The 19924-nt window shown below is 41.1% G+C and overlaps 2 protein-coding genes across 2 annotated transcripts; one reads left to right on the forward strand and one right to left on the reverse strand.

Annotated features, from left to right (window-relative positions):
• Nucleotides 1-1229: 1229 nt before the first annotated feature.
• Nucleotides 1230-4731, reverse strand: taco1 (translational activator of mitochondrially encoded cytochrome c oxidase I). Its single transcript, XM_083994183.1, has 6 exons — nucleotides 4665-4731; nucleotides 4264-4537; nucleotides 4074-4180; nucleotides 3796-3929; nucleotides 2928-3090; nucleotides 1230-1914 (listed from the first exon to the last, which is right to left on the reverse strand). Exons 2-6 carry the CDS (start codon nucleotides 4532-4534, stop codon nucleotides 1699-1701), a joined length of 891 nt encoding a protein of 296 aa, XP_083850309.1. The 5' UTR covers nucleotides 4535-4537; nucleotides 4665-4731; the 3' UTR covers nucleotides 1230-1698.
• A 927-nt stretch (nucleotides 4732-5658) lies between these two features.
• pth3r (parathyroid hormone 3 receptor) lies at nucleotides 5659-16435 on the forward strand (the record flags this gene model as incomplete). The annotated part of the gene is made up of 13 exons (XM_083994157.1): nucleotides 5659-5999; nucleotides 10150-10255; nucleotides 11010-11120; nucleotides 11316-11440; nucleotides 12807-12901; nucleotides 13664-13817; nucleotides 13912-14065; nucleotides 14144-14204; nucleotides 14294-14360; nucleotides 14436-14530; nucleotides 15629-15770; nucleotides 15864-15905; nucleotides 15995-16435. Exons 1-13 carry the CDS (start codon nucleotides 5934-5936, stop codon nucleotides 16433-16435), a joined length of 1659 nt encoding a protein of 552 aa, XP_083850283.1. The 5' UTR covers nucleotides 5659-5933.
• Between the last annotated feature and the right edge of the window lie 3489 nt (nucleotides 16436-19924).

Genomic DNA, 19924 nt, shown 5'->3' on the forward strand with positions numbered 1-19924 from the left:
TCCCTTTAACCGCCAGGAAAATATTTGACTTACTCCAACTTTTACTACAGATTCTAGACATAACTGTACTCATGGTGTTGCTTTCTTGTTGACTTACAATGTGGATTCCTTCTTCAGAATTTTGCTGTACTTTACCGTAACATATCAATATGAATGTAAAAAAAAAAAGGGGGAACTACTCAGTGACGTTTAATACCCTGCACCACCCCCTTATCAAATTCCTCTCTGCTCTGATTTCCCAGAATGCCCATCTAGCTGTGCCCCTCCCAAAAATACTCTGCCCTCAAATACTGAATAGTCTACACTTGACTCACAGTGGAACTATGTAGAGAAGGCAACATGTCCCTGTGCTCTCTTTAGATTTCAATTTAGTAACAAACACAACTTACCTGATTTGAAACCAGACAATCAGATCCTCCTTGGCCTTGACCGCTACACCACAGCCATGGCTCAAATCTCCATAGCTTCTGAACTCTTTTTTTTTTGGACAAGAATGTTCAAAAATGCTCACTCTCCTGTTTCATGGTTCATATTTAGGCAAAAACAAATGGACTTCTGCTTTTCAGTGTGTGGACGCACACGTCGATGATGAACCCTCCACTCTGGCACAGGGCAGAGGACTGGCCTGCAGCTCGCATGTTGCTGCGCCACATTCGCCAACACTGGAAAACAATCGATGCTATGCTATAGCAGAGAGGAACTGACAGGAAAATCGATGACGAGCATTGATAAACAGAACAAATGGCTCAGAGCCATTACACTAGAGTTCCCCATTAACATCAAATTACCTTTTCAGTGTTCTTGTATTACAGTTCAAGTTGGTGCTGTGCGTTCTAAATATCATGGAGGCTGTGATGTATATGTGGCTCTGTGATGCAAAAAACTAAAGCAGCTGGCTGAAGGTATAGCATCCGCTCAATATGTTGCATGCATACTGTTAATGTGGGAGCTTATTGACTGCAATGTTGACACTACAGTATTATGAAGGGTAATGACCTGTGACGACACTGGTTCAAAATGTCCTTCAGCTGTAACCTTCAGCCAACTGTAGTCCTTTTTTGTTCTGGTTTTGAAAATAATACAATAAATATTAATTTCTGTATACTTTTTCAATGTGGACAAAACTGTACAAGTAATCATGGTACTTTTTAACCCAGTAAAAAAAACTTTTTTCTCATTCTGAGTTTTTTTATTTTATTTTTTTTCATCTGTGGTGGGAAACTATCCATTATCTTGCGCCTCATCTTGTGAAAGTGAAATATCATTTAGAAGGAACATTTTTAACTTTTTACTCTTAGGACTTCATGAATTGGGGTCCAAGCAAAGGGGGCCTTTCATAACTTTTAAAGATCAATTTCAAGTTTGTCTCTTAAAATGCACTATTCTGACGGGCTGTGGTGGCTTGTATCCCTGTGATGACTTCAATATGCCGTCTATGGATTCTGCTAGTTGCTCTTGAACTTCTATAGAACAGTGCAGTGCGACCATGAAGGGAAAACCTCATTTACACTCTAATGACCAAGGTTTAATTTTCCATACAAACAACCAAAACACACAGATTCTCATACTGGAAATGTCTGACACGACACAACATGACAAGCTGTAGTATCTGTACAAGGTTGTCAAAATCTGTCCCTGCGAAATAAGATATCCCACATGCACGCTTTTAATCGTCCTCCAAGAGTCCAGAGATGGACCTCAGCTCTCAGCTGCAGCCTTGATATTGTCCCAAACTCGGACTACGTCTGGACAGTCATTAAGAGCCTCTATTAGTACTAAAGCAGCATCCAGCTGCTCCTGATCCAGAGATGAGTGGATGCTGGGGGCAAACTCCATCCCAGAGGAGGTAATCGACAGTCCCAGCTTCTCCAGTGAGGCCCGCACCTTTTGTATGTCCGTCATGTTGCAAATAAACTAAAGAGAGATGAGACCAAAAAGTAGGTTAAACCGTGACAGGGTGCAATACCACCAGTAATATAATATCTTCTACAAGCTGCAATAAAATACTGACAAATGTTCATCACAGTCCACCAAAATTCAGGTGAAACTTAAAGGGATAGTTCACCCAAAATTGAAATTTCACTCATTATCTACTCCCCCTCATGTGGACTAAGGGCTGGGAGAAGTTTCAGAGTCCTCCGTGGCTTCTCTGAGTCACAGGGGGTCTCGGCGTAGCAGTGCATGTCCATATAACGGTTGCAAATGGATACCAACTGTCTTCGTAACAAAAAGACACACCAAAAAACATCCAAATACCTCCATGCTGCTCGTATGTAATGTCCGTCTTGTATTGAAGCCCTGAAATGCGAAATTGTCCCGAAAAAAATTAAATAAGTCTATATTTCAAGCTTGTTTTGTAGCGGAAGCTTCTCGAAGCTCCTCTTCCTGGTTCGTCAAATTTGGAAGAACTGGGAAGAGGACAGACTCTGGTTCGTCCAAATTTGACGAACCAGGAAGAGAAGTTTCCGCTACAAAACAAGCATGAAATATAGACTTATAAAAAAAATTTCGGGACAATTTCGCATTTCGGGGCTTCAATACAAGACGGACATTACATACAGTACGAGCAGCATGGAGGTATTTGGATGTTTTTTTGGTGTGTTTTTTGGTGTGTCTTTTTGTAACGTTATATGGACATGCACTGCTATGCCAAGCCACGGATAACTCTGAAACTTCTCCCAGCCCTTAGTCGACATGAGGGTGAGTAGATAATGAGTGAAATTTCAATTTTGGGTGAACTATTCCTTTAAGATTACTAAGAGATTTGCAGTAAAGGAAACTTAAACAGAGGACAGGATGTGTTTTAAGAGACCACCCTGGTGCAGAGCAGACACTCATTTTTATTCACTTTTATATTTCAGAGCCCACCAAGATGGCTACATAAACACTCTATCCCTGTCACTATGTTGCTCTCCGTCATGCCCCACCTGCAGGAGAGGCTGCTCCTCTTCATCCTCACTCTCCTCCACATCTTCGGCTCCGGCCTCGATGGCCAGCTCCAGAGCTCTCTCCGGCGAGATGGTGTTGCCCGCCGTCGCCACCACCCCCCTCCTGGTGAAGTTGTGGCGGACTCCATCAGAAAAGCTGCCGCTGTGGACGAGCAAAGACTTATCATCATCAGCACAGCACAGCCCCATAATATAATATCACTTCCATTTAAATGCATTCATGTTGTACATTTACAACAAACACACACCCGCAGCTGCTTGCTGTTTATCTACAGCACTGCATCATCATCTCATTATCTAATCACATAGGTAAACTGTTCAGATCCTGCACAAACAAGCAGCAGATCATCTATCATGCACCTCAGGGGGGGATCATGGCACTGCTTATATAACTGCATGATGATAATTAATTGCATTAATTGCATGATGCATTAATGCATTTTATTCAATGCTGTATCATCACTTATTACAGTACCAACAGCTTCTTTTCCAATGCAAATGATCTTGCAGGGTCAACAACAGAGCACACAGTGCAATTCAGTTATCTACTGTATAGGGACATCTAGTGGCTACTGTTATTTGCACAATATGTTGCCATACTCCATACAGTATAACATACCATACATTCTTGTATAACTGTATTTCTGACCTGTGCATAATAACATCATTCTAAAACATTAATTGACACTATTATAAGCATTAATAATGTGCAGCCATTCTTAGTTTTAGATGTTTAGGATGCTACAGAGAGGCAAGACTCTGTAGCCGTCAGTGAACTCTCTGTGAAGGAGTTTTTCAGTGATAGAGCCACAGTAGTACAGTATGATGTCATGCTATCAGTCCTGACCTGTTCTTGTTAAGCAGACGTTTAATTTCATGTTGGCTGCGGCTGTTGTTGTCAGTGAGGACCTCGATGAGCAGCTGACATCCACCGGGACCACGGGCTTCAAACATGTGCTGGGATGCAGGTTTAGATTTTTCCTGTGGAGCCGGAGAAGAACAACCTTATATTATTATTTATAGTGCCGTATAAAAATGAAGATCTTTGTGATGGGGTTCAGTATGATGGAGAAACACTGCAGAGGACAATGTTTCTTCTGTTTTCACAGTGAGTTGTCCACCTACCGCACTCTTGATTGCTGTCTCTATAGATGCTTTGGGCATGTTCTTGCTCCTGCACTGCTCCAGTATGTGGGCTAAGGTTACATTCAGCTCTGGGTTAGCTCCGCCCTCTGCAGGTCAAACCAAAACAATGAAATTAGCAAAACAAACAAAAACAAATGATAAAAACAACATGTAAACATTCCAGCCTCACCTTTCACCGCTATTTTGATCATCAAGCCGAACTTCATGAACATCCTCCCTCTGGCCTCATCTTTGGGCCCTTTAATGTGTTTCACCTTTGACCACTTGTTGTGACCGGCGCATAGCGCGGAGCAGAGCTGCAGGGTCCGGGCGGAGGAGCAGATCCACGGGACAGATCCACCTGGACCCGGGGGCAGGACGGACCTCACCGGGGCAGAGCTCCAGCCTGAGACCACCAGGGTCCGAGGGAGCAGCAGGGTCCGGACTAGAGCCCCGGCCATGCCCTTCACACACACACAGTAACATTGATTATATTGATGTACTTTCAGTCCGTCTGCGCACGATGCTTCCTACTCAAACCGACCATATTAAACCTGATAGATGAATGAAACCTGAAGGTTTGTAACTTACAGCTTTGACAGGTCCAGTCAACGTGCAGCTGCCGCTGTCCTTGTTGTGCACCCGGCAGTTCCGGGTTGCTGTGACGTCAAATATAGACCTTTCAAAATAAAAGTTCAATCACGCCTCACTCCGTTGAGCTAAAATAAAAGAATAATAGCCTCTCTAAACCAATATACAAACAATATAATAATGATAATAATAATCATGACATAGTGACTATTATATTCAAAAGCTTATAATGTGATTTTCACCCACAATTTTTCTTTTTCTTTTGACTGCAGTGATACATTTTCAGCTTCAGCATTACTAACATAAAGTGACGTTTTATGAATCAACTGTGTGATAAATCCTGAACCGTGGGAACTTGAGAAGTCTTCTGGGACCCATGGGTGTTTCTGGAGTGCTACTGCGGAGAATCAGCACAGCTGACACAGTTTAACAGCTGGTTTCAAGAATAACAGCAACATCAGCCAACTAAATATTGCACCTATTATCTGTCTATTTGTGTTTGCTAGTGTCAGGAAAGTTCACACTGTGGATGACGGAGCTATCTAATTGGTACAGATGGTAGTTAGTGTCAATCTGGTCTGCATCTAGGGTTTCTGAAATGTCCCACCGTGGGAACTTGGGGTGAAATGTTGGTCTCTTCCCATGGGGCCAAAATTATTATTATTATTAAATCATACTGCTTCTATTTATGTAGATGGCATCCAGAAGCTCCAAATCAAGTGCCAGGAACATGCTGTATCTGCAAGATAACACCGAGTGTGGGATCAATATGCGTAATCATTTCCAACTGCTCTGGAAAAAAAAAGAAGACAAGAAAGAGACAGATGATCACACCAGAGGAGCGCAAAGGGTTAAGATGGAGGCCACAGCCAATCAAGGCCAACCCATCTCCAACAGACAACAGTCCAAAAAACTGCAAAAGGAGGAGGTTTCTCTCTCTCTCCTCACATCACACTCTGACTACAACATGGTGACTCTAACCTGAGTGGTGATGTCCACACAGCTTCAAGCAGGAGACTGGAAAAAGGAGACATTTAAAAAAAAAAAAAATCCTTTTTGGCTGCCATAAACTCCAAAGAAGAGCCTGTGAAGCAGCTCATATTGACTGATGAGAGGAAAACAAACCACACAAAGACTGATGGGGCACCAGAGAAGGAGAAAACTCTTTAACTTTGGGATACATCCTTCAACACAACTTGAGGACGATAAAATGATCTGAGTTTGTGGAAAGTTACACTCAGGTCTGTTAAAGTCAACAGCTTTGTCGTTATGTTGTGGGCACAGGGAATTAGTGCCTTGGCTCTTCTTCACTGTGTAGTAACAGTGACTGCACTGGTAAGTGTTGTTTACTGTTGTTATCCTAGCATTTGGGTGATTGACCTATTGATTGACTTGGTTAAATAACAATTATTTCCCTTATATATTGATTTGTTTCAAATACATTTTGCTACTTTGTACTGGTAAAATGTTTTCCTTCTGCTTGCCTTTTCTTTTTGTCTCTATAAATAACCACAAATTGAGCATGAATGTTAGATTGTCCAAACATCATTTTTCAAGTGGACCTTTCCACAATGAATCTGAAACAATAATAATTTCTTATATTTACGCCAAAAGCTTGTTTAGCATGTGACTTTCTTTAGGATAACTCGTACATACCGTAGCAGCAAGTCAATTCTCAGTATCTTTGTCTGGTTTTATGAAAGAATGGTTTTTATGTTCTAAATTTAAACTATTCGCACAGTATCCTCATATCTTACACTTTATTATGACAGTGAGTCAGAAATAACACTCCCTCCACTGCTGCACTTTGGGCCAAATATAGAAAATTTCATGTAACTGTGATTTTCTTTGAGTGCCTGAATTTTGGACATAGATTTATTTCGTGCTGCGGGAAACGTGCCAGCTATTCACCAGCAAGACAGACCATAGATGGGGTGGTGTCATTTTCTACTTGTTGAAAAAATATGATGTGCCATAACTTTTCTTTAGCAGTAGGCTACTACAGAGGGTTTTTTTTCTTTACATTTACATAACACAGTTCATTTTCTACTGTAAAAACACCATCAGATTATATAGGTACATCAATGCAATATCAGAAGCAAATAAGAGATTGGATTGTTGACAATAGTGAACAGGTAATGAAATCATTAAGCTGAAAGTTGCAGGTTCTTTGCAGCACAGACAAAAAATAACCAACTAATACCAAATAATTAACAAAGTTGTAAATTAATTGTATGACATTTTACATTTGTCAGCAAAATCTGATGTCAAAATAGAAATTTTAGGGGGGCCAAGTGGTGCAGGAGGTTAAGCAGGTCCCATGTGTAGAGGCTAAAGTCCTCGCTGCAGGTGGTGCCGGTTCAAATCCCACATCGGGCGGCCCTTTCCTGCATGTCATTCCCCCTCTCTGCCTAATGAAAAGTCAAAAAAATATACTTAAAAAAAAAAAAGAAATTTTACTCTGGAAAAACTGGCACACACAAAGTTGTTTACACTCAGTCTGAAAATATTAGAATCATTTTATTAGAATATTTTGATTGATTAGGACAAAAACCTGTAAAAACAAATCAACAAAACTTTAAACCACCACCCCGACACAGAAGCAGTTTTCATCAGTGCTCAATCTCCACCATCACCTGGTCTGCTTTACCTCACAAAACCTCCAGCCGGTCAGATCCTTTTAACCTTTCACCCACTGAGCCACCCGTCTTCCTCGGGTCGATGCTGAGTGTCGACAACAGGCAGACTTACAACCTCCTGCTCACTCAGCCAGAAAATGACTTCACATGAACCAGAGGCCTGAGAGAGCTAATTCAATCATGACGCAAAGGTGAGGGGATGTCAGAGACTAATTGTTTTCTTAACACGATTTGTCCATCAGCAGAAATCACTCCTGTTCAAAGAAAAATGAACGACTACTCTGATTTGACCTTCATATACTGAATCATGCTGCTGGTCGGTTTCTGTGGTTTCTGATGATCTGCAGGTGAAGAACTTCACTATCACCAATAATCTACATGTGTTTTATTGGATTACACAGATACACACACACATAAACGGTATATATAGACACTATAGGTATTGCCAACAGAGCCATAGTCTACAACACAACAAGTGGATTTAGTTGATCAACAGCTGTCTGTGTTGACTTTGGCTGAAAATCTCGCCCTAAAACAAATGTCTGTTGAAATGATAGCTGTTGGGCACTCTCAGTGCCTAAATACTAGAAACACTGTACGCCCACTGACAGTTTATTTTAAAGGCCTGTGCCAAGAATGTTAGTTATCACATATCCATCAATATAAATTGTTCCACTTTGGGCTTAAGTCTGTTTGACAGGAGTGAAAGGTTTTGTTAAGAAAGACGGCCTGAGGGTGTCGACCTGAGATCCTTGTTTCAAATCAAAGTTTAGGTAAATCCACAATTTGAAATTTAAAATGTGCTTCAATACCGCACAAAATTTAAGACAAAACTTGAAAGTAGGTCAGAAAAATGTTGCCAGAAAAGTGCTTGGTCTGCTAAACGTTGGACCTTGTGACAGACAATACCATAATATTATACTATCTGTTTGAGCCACACTACCAAAATGAAATGCTGTCAAATATAATCAATTTGTCAAATATAGTAAAAAATAAATAAATAAATGTTAATCCTGCATCATTGTTATTTTGAACATGTTAGCATGCTGATGTTGGCATTTAGCTCAAAGTGCTGCTGTGTCAGAACATTACAAAAGTCTCAGAGAGATAAACAGATACTCAAAACAGAGTGGGATCCCAAATGGTGCTGATTCAGCAGCCAAATCACCATGTAGAACCGAAAAATAAAATAAACGCATAGGTAAACAGTAAAATAAGAAGGGAGGTCTTAGTCCAGTAGTCCAGGGCAGTCCCATCCTTAAGGTCATAAGATAAATCTGTTGTGAGATGATTAATGAGTCAGAAAAGCTGAAATATTGATTATAGACATCTGAAACACGTCAGTCCATAGGGCTTCACATTATGTTTTTTTTGGTAGCTTACAATATATTCCCTATTTAAGTTTTGCTTTAATGATAAAGTTAAAGTCACTGATTCTAATTCATGTCTCTGGACCTTTTACTTTCTGTCTCTTGCTTTGTCCGTGACCTCTCTGTCATGGCTGCTCTCTCGCTGCTCTCTCGCTGCTCTCTCGCTGCTCTCCTGTGTCTGGCAAAGCGTTCTCATGTGAGTTCTCTAGTTGACTCACTGCTAGTTTTGCTACGCTGTTGTGAAATGTGCAGGAACACAACGTTTCTTGTGTAGGCTAGCTCTCACCAGCACAACCAAGGTCCTGAGGACAAGGACCCCCATGTGGCCAAAGGCAGAAAAAGGGGTTGGCGGGGGATCATCACATACCGCACCCTCACACAACTATTTCACAACACCTGGAGGCAGCACATCGGATCCTGGGGAGTGTTTGCGGTTGACAGATTGCTCTGGTTGGACAGAGACAACAGAGAGATTTTTATGAGGCACCTTTTTAATGTACATTTGAGGATTGAGGCTGCACAGTTATAGGGGTGGAACCTATGTACAAGCCAACCGGCTTCGTTCCCTCCTTGCACCATTGAAATTTGTGTGCTAAATAAAAAAAAACTAAACTAAACAGATGTGCTAAAGTTGCTCTTTAGAAGCCCAGAAGATGCATCATAGCCAGTTTGTGCAATAAGATCTCTCTTAAAAGGCTCATACTGTTAATGACTTTAGTTGTTTACAACTTAAGTCATTGGCAACTTTGATAGATACAGGTAATAGGTGAGAACGGTGGATGGTAACACTTTGACGTCTATCTCTATAACGCATAATGCAGCATTATAACTCTATTATACTTGACCTTATTAGCCATCATAAATGTGTTATGTTTATTGTTTAAAAGTCTTATGATAATTTAAGAGTGTTTATAATGATAGTTACCGTATACATGTTTATAAGCCAGTTATAACAAATTATAACTATATTTATAATGTATTATTGATGTGGGCATTTTCAGCGAGTTACCGTATTATAATACCTGACCCTATAAGTCATGATAAAATGCTTTATAGTGTGTTATGATTATTGTTATAAAGCATTATGATCATCAGTGTTTATAACTATAGTTATACAGTGTTATAATTGCATTATAACTCATTATAAGTATGGTTATAATGCGTTATAGATTATAGATAGACAAATGGGTTAAAAGCGACATAGATTTTTTAAAATATATATATATTTTTATTTTATTTTATTTTACAGTAGATGTATCCATTTTGACTAGTTTGTTTGCATGGTAAGAAATTCAAATGTAATGCAGTTTAATTAAAATGAAGTTGTGATCTAAATCCAGTCATCTACCTGCTGTGTACAATCTGAATAAATAGTTAAAAAGCTAGAAAGTGCATCTCTATCTCCTGCTAACAATAAATCAAACACCAACTGCTTGTATATCACAGATGCAGTGTTGCACCTCTCTGTCTTTACAGATAGACTCTGATGATGTCATCACCCGAGACGAGCAGATCTACGTTCTGATTGGTGCTCACGCCAGGTGTGAAAGGGACATCAAGGCACAAATGGCCCTGGTTAAAGGTTTGTGTGCCGTCGCTGATCTGTAGCTGATCATTTTATCCTTCAGAGACAAGGACGGGTCAGTCAGCAGCAAAACACTGAACCTGTTGATGATACTTCAGGTTAACACTGGGAATATATTGAGTGTTTCTTTATTTCAAAATTTTCAAAAGCACTAAGGAACTGTACTGTACCGGTCAGTGGGTGCAAGTTTCTGATTTATTTAGCATCAGATCTAAAAACCAATCCAATATCCTGCTGACTATGACTGTGATTACAGAGCTAAATGGAGCTGAATGGAGCTGAATGGAGGTGCAGACAATAGCAGGACATATTTCACTGAGACTGTGACGTAGACGCTGATGACTGTTTCCAGATCTGGTGATTCAGTTTGATGAGATGGAGCCACAGTCAGAAGATTAGACAGAGTGAGCAGCCATGGTCAAGTTTTAAAGGAATAGTTCAACAATTTGTGAAATGTGCTTTTTTCACCTACACAATTAGTTGAGAGCATTTGATGGGTTCACTGTTCACCCCAGTTTCCAAGCATTCATGCAAAGCTAAGCTGACTATAGCTGCTGCCTTCAGTTTAGTGGCATCAATCATCTTCTCTTAAGCCTCTGCATTTAAAACGTATTTGAAAGGTCTCACCAGATCCTCACAACAATGTAATCAGGAGTACTCTGATTAAGATTAAGATTTATTTGTCATTGTGCATTTATAAAACCTCCAGATGCCTAAAAGAAAAAAATCTTTAAAATCTTTATTTGTAAAGATGGTGACTGCATCCCAGAGTGGGATGGGATCATCTGCTGGCCACGGAGCAGAGCGGGTCAGCTGATCTCTGTGCTGTGTCCGGAGTACATCTACGACTTCAACCACAGAGGTATGAGTGTGTGTGTGTGTGTGTGTGTGTGTGTGTGTGTGTGTGTGTGTGTGTGTGTGTGTGTGTGTGTGTGTGTGTGTGTGTGTGTGTGTGTGTGTGTGTGTGTCAGTCTGCTCACTTATAGTAGAATCCTAAAGAGGAAGACAATGTCTTTTGTATGACAGTGTTGTTGTAATGTGTGCTCCCCTGTGGCAGGACGAGCCTACCGCCAGTGTGATGCATCAGGAAGCTGGGAGCAGGTGTCCAGCATCAACCGCACTTGGGCTAATTACACAGAGTGCACCGCCTATCTGACCTCCAACCACAGGAGCCAAGAGGAGGTGCGCACATGTGCAGATGTGTGTGTGTGTGTGTGTGTGTGTGTGTGTGTGTGTGTGTTTGTGTGTGTGTGTGTGTGTGTGTGTGTGTGTGTGTGTGTGTGTGTGTGTGTGTGTGTGTGTGTGTGTGTGTGTGTGTGTGTGAGAATGATCTGGTGCTTGGCTGAATCTGTTTACACTTAAAAGCATAAAAGACATTTCAACCTTTTCCACAGCAGTATTTTCTCAGAGGGGGATGGAATGAACAGACTGTACTTACAATTATGAAGAGTTGCTATATAGTTATAATACAATACAATACAATACAATACAATACAATACAATACAATATAATATAATATAATATAATATAATATAATATAATATAATATATCCTCCCCTTTGGTCTTGTTTTCTTTGGTTTATGTTCCCTGTTTGGGTTTTTACTATGTACTGCAAATTGTGGAGGGCATCTAACCATTTGATAGGTTATACTTCAATGGCACTTTTTTCCTTTTGCATTTGTAACATTTTATGTATTTTACTTACTTGCCTTTTGTATTTTTCTTATTATTTATTTATTTTCAGTTATATCTTCATTTTATTTTTATGTTTTCATCTTTTGGGGGGGCTTTTTTTGCCTTTATTTGATAGATCAATAGAGACAGGAAAGGGGGAGGCAGAGAGAGGGGGAATGACATGCAGGAAAGGGCTGCCCAACGCGGGATTCAAACCGGGGCCGCCTGCAGTGAGGACTAATAGCCTCTACATGGGGCGGCTGCCTTAACCACTGCGCCACGCACCGCCCCTTATGTTTTCATTTTTTTATTATCATTATTATTCGGTGTGTATGTGTTTATCTGTGTGTGTGTGTGGTATGTACTTGTTTATGTACGGTAATTACTTTATTTATGTGCTGTTGAATGGTGATGATAATATAATATAATACACTGATCAGGCATAACATTATGACCACTGACGGGTGAAGTGAGTAACATTGAATAACACTTCATCATGGCATGGTAAGATATGTTAGGCAGCAAGTGAACATTTTGTCTTCAAGGATGATGTGTTGGAAGCAGGAAAAATGGGCAACTGTAAGGATTAGAGCGAATCTGACATGGCAAAAACTGTGATGGCTAGAAGACTGGGTCAGAGGAAGAAACAGTGGTGATCCAGCGACAGGGTGGGACCAAAGCTCACTGGTACTGTACATGTTGCTCAAACTGCAGAAAAAGAAATAAAAAGTTCATGCTGGTTCTGGAAAGGTGTCGGTGCGTCACAGTTTGTTGTGTATTTAGGACCAAGACAGTATTAGACAGGTTGTCATAATGTTATGCCTGATTGGCTGATTGCTCACACAGTCTAACTACGGTTTGTTTTGTTTCAGAAGGTGTTTGAGAGACTCCACCTCATGTACACTGTCGGCTATTCCATTTCTCTAGCATCGCTGTTGGTGGCCGTCTCCATCCTCTGCTACTTTAAGTAAGAAAAAGAAAACTCATGATCCATAAGTCTACCTTAGAGCAATTATCATTAAAGGGATAGTTCACCCAAAATTCAAATTTCACTCATATCTACTCACCCTCATGTCAACTAAGAGCTGTGAGAATTTTCAGAGTCCTCCGTTCCTTCTCTGAGTTACGGGGGGGTCCGCGCAGCAGTATTTGTCCATATAATGGTTGTCAATGGATACCACTTTTCTTCGTCCAAAAAGACACACCAAAAAAGCATCCAAATACCTCCATAGTGCTCGTCTGTAATGTCCCTCTTGTATTGAAGCCCCGACATGAGAAATTGTTCCGAAAAAAATTAAATAAGTCTATATTTTAAGCTTGTTTGTAGCGGAAGCTCCCAGTGTCTCAGTTCACTGCTCTTCCTGTGTCCAGCGGAACAATTTCTCATGTCGGGGCTTCAATACAAGAGGGACATTACAGACGAGCAGTATGGAGGTATTTGGATGTTTTTTGGTGTCTTTTTGGACGAAGAAAGTTGGTATCCATTGACAACCATTATATGGACAAATACTGCGGACCCCCCCGTAACTCAGAGAAGGCACGGAGGACTCTGAAAATTCTCACAGCTCTTAGTCGACATGAGGGTGAGTAGATAATGAGTGAAATTTGAATTTTGGCTGAACTATCCCTTTAACATTAGTTTCCTCCATATTCAAAACTGAAAGTATCTCTCCATCAAAGTGTCAGGAGATCAGTGATCAGTGCATTTTGTCATTCATCTTCTGTCCAGACGCCTCCACTGCACACGCAACTACATCCACATCCACCTCTTCACCTCCTTCATATGCCGAGCTGTCAGCATCTTCGTGAAGGACGCTGTGCTCTACTCTGTATCTGAGGACAGTAAGGCTGAGCCCGAGTTCACTGCTCAGAAGCCCCATATGGTGAGCCATATGCTTTTTTATATACATTACCACGTAGCAGAGTTTTATGGTCTGTTTTTAAAGGCGTGGTTGAGCCGCTGCTCTGTGTCCTCAGGCCGGTTGTAAAGTGGCTGTTACTCTCTTCCTGTACTTCCTGGCGACCAATCACTACTGGATCCTGGTGGAGGGGCTGTACCTGCACAGCCTCATCTTCATGGCCTTCCTCTCTGACAAGAACTATCTGTGGGCGCTCACCATCATCGGGTGGGGTAAGCAGCAGCTAATCTGCAGTCCCACATAGAGATGAAGGTGAATTATCACACCGTCTCTTTTTCTGTTCATTTTAGGAGTTCCAGCCGTGTTTGTGTCCATTTGGGTCAGTGCACGGGCATCACTGGCAGACACACAGTGAGTCACATGATGCATTTATGTGTCTGGTATTTACATGACACCTGAATCCCAAAATGCTCATTTAATTTATCTGTCTCTGTTTCCAGATGTTGGGACATCAGCGCCGGAAACCTGAAGTGGATCTATCAAGTCCCCATTCTGGCGGCCATTGTTGTAAGGAAACTGAATTCACATTTAAGTAGCGTTAAGGCATGTTTGACTCTAAAGCTGACATCTCTCCTCCTGCAGGTGAATTTCCTCCTCTTTGTCAACATAATCCGAGTGCTGGCCTCCAAACTGTGGGAGACCAACACTGGTAAACTGGATCCTCGACAGCAGTACCGGTAACTTCTCTTCATCAGTCCTCCAACCCTTTCTTTAACTAACCTACATTTTTCTCCCTTTAGAATAAAATTCTTTTAAAGGGATAGTTCAACATTTTGGCAAACTGGCCCATTGCCATAATCCCTATAGTCTTAGCAGTCTTACCTTTAATTGTAGGTTATTGTCGGTGCAAGCTGCTCAGAGCTATGCTACAGAGGCTCATGGGATTTCTTGGTTTCCCTCATCAAACTCATCAAATACACAATCCAACAACTCCAAAACGCTCTGGTGGACAAGTTGTGACCTGTACATTCACCACGCTATGAGATAATAACACAACGTTACCAGACAGAGTTGTTTTAGAGGGAAATTCAGAGACTGCTTGATGAAAAACTGCTCCCCGAATGGAATACGCATCAGCTGTTTTGCGTCTCGAAAACAACTCTGTCTGGTAACGTTCCGTTATTATCTCATAATGAGTCATGGTGAATGTGCAGGTCACAACTTGTTCATGAGAGCGTTTTGGAGTTGTTGGATTGTGTATTTGATGAGTTTGATGAGGGAAACAAAGAAATCCCATGAGCCTCCGTAGCGTAGCTCTGAGCAGTTCGCGGCTCTGCTCCGCCGTTCTAAAAACAGCTTGCACCGACAATTAAAGCAGAAGTAAGCGATCCGGTGGTTTTGGCTAACTTCTTGTCAGCCGATGGAGTTAGCAGTCCCCGCCCTCGTCATGGATCTATTGATCCTCGTCCCTACGTCACCACATTCACGCGCATCCCTTGGCTGCACACACAGAGGGGACTGCCCCTTTATGCCGTTCTCTCTCCTCATTGGATAAAGGTTGTAGGATACGAGGAAAGTTTTCTCCTCGGCTTACAGCAGAGCAGAGTGACTGACAGACCTGTGTTTCAGACCAAACACTCTATAGAAGTGATTGCTGTCGGAAGATATAACTATTTAAGACTTATATTAACACAAACATTCCACTTACTTCTGCTTTAAAGCTAACGAACCTACTCCTAAAACTATAGGGATTATGGCAATGGGCCAATTTGCCAAAAATGTTGAGCTATCCCTTTACTTTCAGATCTACAAATGTTTCTGCTTTTTATCCACAGGAAGCTGCTCAAGTCCACATTGGTTCTCATGCCCTTGTTTGGAGTTCACTACATGGTGTTCATGGCTCTGCCCTACACTGAGGTCACTGGGCTGCTGTGGCAGGTGCAGATGCATTATGAGATGTTCTTCAACTCTTCCCAGGTCAGAAAACACATCATTTGTTCAGAATCCAGTCATTTTCAGTATTAGATACACAACACTGGTAATAAACAATAATCTATTTCCTCTCCTCAGGGTTTTTTTGTGGCATTTATCTACTGTTTCTGCAATGGAGAGGTAATGTAGCTATAATTTAGATTTCAGCAGTAAAGTCTTTACAGAGGTAAAAACCTAAGGTTTTGTCTCTGTCCTCTTGCTGTCCCCAGGTTCAGGCGGAGGTGAAGAAGGCGTGGTTAAGACGCAGCCTCACTCTGGACCTCAAACAAAAAGCCCGGATGACCAGCAGCGGAGGCAGCTGCTACTATGGCGGCATGATGTCGCACACCACTACGCACAGTGTCAGCTTATCCGCTGCACATCCCAGAGCCATTTCTTTGACTGGAGGTGTGGCTGTGGGGTCGGGTGGAGCTGCTGGTGGAAGCTCAGGGGTCCGGCCGCCACGCCACGCCTCGCTCCACCCTCAAAGCAGCATACCTGGATATTGTGTCCCCGGTGATACTGAGACTTCAGGAGCGTTCGCCAGACATGTGAGGACCAGCAAGGGGAATCAAGACTCCAAAGGTCATGGAGCAGCTCCAACACCAGCCCCCGGAGCAGAGGATCCAGACGGCTCCTCATGTCTGAAAGAGCTGGAGACCGCCCTGTGATTATCTTGACATTGTGTGTATTGTGTCAAATGAGCAGAAAACAGAAACGCTGGGCTTGTGCAGTTTTCTTCTGGCTTCATCTAACTGGTGTGGTCATCTCTATAAACTCCTCCATGTTGGTTAACCTTTACAAACAATGCTTTGTGTTTACATCTCAAGGATTTACTTGCACTGAGATTGTTTTGTTGAGACCAAGAATGAACAATAAATCGCCATTCAACAAGGTGGTTAAAAAATTTAAAGGGGCAACGAGGAGTTTTGGAAAAGCAAAGTGTTTTCACACTACATTTATGAGCCTCCGCGCACCGTGAAATTCTTTGACCGGCGCAAGACAGACTCATGTTTTCATTCATCAAGAATTAAAGTCAGAGGTTCGAAGACGATCACATACCGTCGTAGTTCCAACCATAAACGACGATTCTGCGGCGTTATTCTCATGACTCGCCACGAAACTGAAAGTAAAGAAACGCTGGTCGGCTCGACCAGCATTTCCACCACCACTAATAATAACAAAATAACGATAGAGACAAAACGATATATTTATTGAAAATGGGCCCATTAACAAGTGTGGGTAGCGTAGATTCATTCACATTAACGTGAGACTTTTTTTATAACCAAATAGAAACTCCTCGTTGTCCCTTTAAAATGTAATATTTACAACACTGTGACAGATGCCGAGGAGGATCGAATCTAAAGCTGCAGTTTGCCGTTTTGTCAACAACCGATGTTTTTCTTCTCTTTTTTAACAGTAATACAAACACCTTTCAACACCAGGCTGGTATGCACCGTCATACATAACATGTGGACTGTGATGCTATATGTTGTACTATAACCTCAGATCTTTAAGTTATACACACAACTTTCTAGGGGATTTAAAATGGGTCTATTTAATTTCTGTCTGTGTACATGAGTTATTTTTTTGTCTGTTGAAAGAAATGTGAAAAAAATGAATTCATGAATGACACTCAGTAATCGGCGAGGATGTGATGCTGCAGAGAATTCAGGAAAGTCCTGGATGTTTAGCTGATTTTTCATCTTTCCTGTGTTGGATTTTCCAGGGAAGACTGGCTGACCTAGTTCAAACTGCACTTTATGTGTGTGTATGTGTGTGTGTGAGATGCCACTGTCTCTGAATCTGCTGTAGTGATCCTCCCTTTTCCAAATATTGACCTTTAGGATACTTGCTGCACATTTATGATGGAGGAAACCCTGTGAATATTTACTCCAGCCGTTGAGTTAAGTGTCCAAATTCTATTGTTTTTAAGGTTGAGCCATGCCCAGACAGGTAGAGAGCCTCTCTGCACCTACATTGCTGTCTACTCAGCCCCGTCAGACAGGACCCTGAGGGCTGATACACAAACCTTTTGCCCGTCGCAGGCCAAACCCAAACTCCTTTCACCGTGTAACCTCTGCCCCGAATGCCTTCACAACACCATCCAGAATTTCACACGCTCCCCTCGGGCCTCGGACTCAGGGCAAGAGGCACCTGAGCTGTTTGTGGACTTTGAGCGTGAGTGACAAACCTGCAGCACAAGCCACCAGTATTCACAGGATTAACGGACAGGAAACTGTGCTTGTAAATATTTTAAGACTGTCTCGGTGTCCAGATCGCTGTTTTGTGTTTACATGACGTTGTACAGTGTAAGATAGGTATAATAATTTAATAAACGTCTTGGGAGTATTTGCTGGGAGTTTGTTGTTTCGGGGGAAAAAGTCCAAACAGTCACGACATGTTTCTGGGCCACGTAATACAATAGTATGGTTTATTAATATTGACAAGATGATAAAAGATAAATTTTATCATCATCATATCCATAACACATTATAACCATACTTATAATGAGTTATAATGCAGTTATAGCACTGTATGACTATAGTTATAAACACTCATAAATGATCATAATGCTTTATAACAATAATCATAACACACTATAAAGCATTTTATCATGACTTATAGGGTCAGGTATTATAATAGGTTATAACTGTTAGTAACACACTGACAATGCCCACATGGATAATGCATTATAAATGTAGTTATAATGTGTTATAATTGGCTTATAAACGTATATAACTGTCATTATAAACACTCGTAAATTATCATAAGGCTTTATAACAATAAGCATAAGACATCATAGAGTATTTTATAATAGCTTATAAGGTCTTAGTATTATAATAGAGTTATAATGCTCTATAATGTGTTATGCTTATTGTTATAAAGTCGTATGTGATTTATAAGTGTTTATAATGATAGTTATATACGTTTATAAGCCAATTATAACACATTATAACTATATTAATAATGTATTATCGATGTGGGCATTGTCAGTGAGTTACTAACAATTATAACCTATTGTAATACCTGACCTTACAAGTCAAGATAAAATGCTTTATAGTGTGTTATGATTATTGTTATAAAGCAGTATGATCATTTATGAGTGTTTATAACTATAGTTATACAGTGTTATAACTGCATTATACCTCATTATAAGTATGGTTATAATGTGTTATAGAGATAGGCCTCAAGTAAAGTGTTACTGCATTTTCCTTCATTCTCACTCAAATACAAACTACAACTACATTTTTAGGTGGTTGGAAAATTCTTTTTCTAAAATTTCAGCAGACTGACATTAACAGTTGATTTAGCCAACTAATGGTATCAGTAATAATACGCAATAATTAATTACCGTAGCTGTATTTACTTCATTTTTATATGCATAGTCTGACTTGCTTTTCTTAGGTTTTGTGGGATTTTAAACAAAGCTCATTACTGTGACACTGGAGGAGATGACGTTGGTTGGACATACATGTATTTGACCATTTCACAGCTCTGACCTTGTCATGAGGCATCAACACATATGGGACACCAGACACACATATGCATGAGTGATTACCCCTCCACCAAAAAAAACAAAAAAACTCAACCCCCAGCCCCCACCCTATACAACGTATGGCATCAAGCAGCTGTCAGCTCATTAGAGAGGAAGAGATTCGGGAGGCCAAAGTGTCCTGGTTTTCTTTGTATGTTGACACCTCTCAGTTGACTCGGCTCGGCTCGGTCCGGGCTCCAGATGCACAACAACAAACAATGTCTGCTGGTAGACGGAGGAGTAGGAAAGAGAAGAGAGGGAGGAGGACGGAGAGGAGGAGGCTGATCGGAAATTACAGAGGGAGGAAATGATCCAGCACGATGACCGGAGTGGTGTTGATGATATCACTTCCATTGAACTGTAAACTCATCATCAGAGGCTGTGATTGAACAAGAAATGAAACCAAATGAGTTTCTGTCATAACGTATAGTAGAACCACAACATTTACGGGTACAGAAAGATACACATTTAGCAGTGTCCTATCTATATTGTCTGTGGGGTAGTATTGTATTGTCTTGTCTGTGAGCAGGGCCGTTGCTAGGAATTCTGGGCCCCCTTAAAGAATACTAAAGTGGGCCCCTGACTTTTCCACTTTTTTTAGACTACGTATTATCATTTTTTA

This window comes from Trachurus trachurus (genome assembly GCF_905171665.1).
Source record: "Trachurus trachurus genome assembly, chromosome: 19".
Taxonomy (NCBI): Eukaryota; Metazoa; Chordata; class Actinopteri; order Carangiformes; family Carangidae; genus Trachurus; species Trachurus trachurus.

Coding starts and splice junctions, on each gene's coding strand:
- taco1 (XM_083994183.1), bottom strand. CDS start 4,534: ATGGCCGGGGCTCTAGTCCGGACCCTGCTGCTCCCTCGGACCCTGGTG. Junction 3,930..4,073: donor AGACAGCAATCAAGAGTGCG/GTAGGTGGACAA, acceptor CCGGCTCCACAG/GAAAAATCTAAACCTGCATC. Junction 3,091..3,795: donor CGTCTGCTTAACAAGAACAG/GTCAGGACTGAT, acceptor GCTCGTCCACAG/CGGCAGCTTTTCTGATGGAG.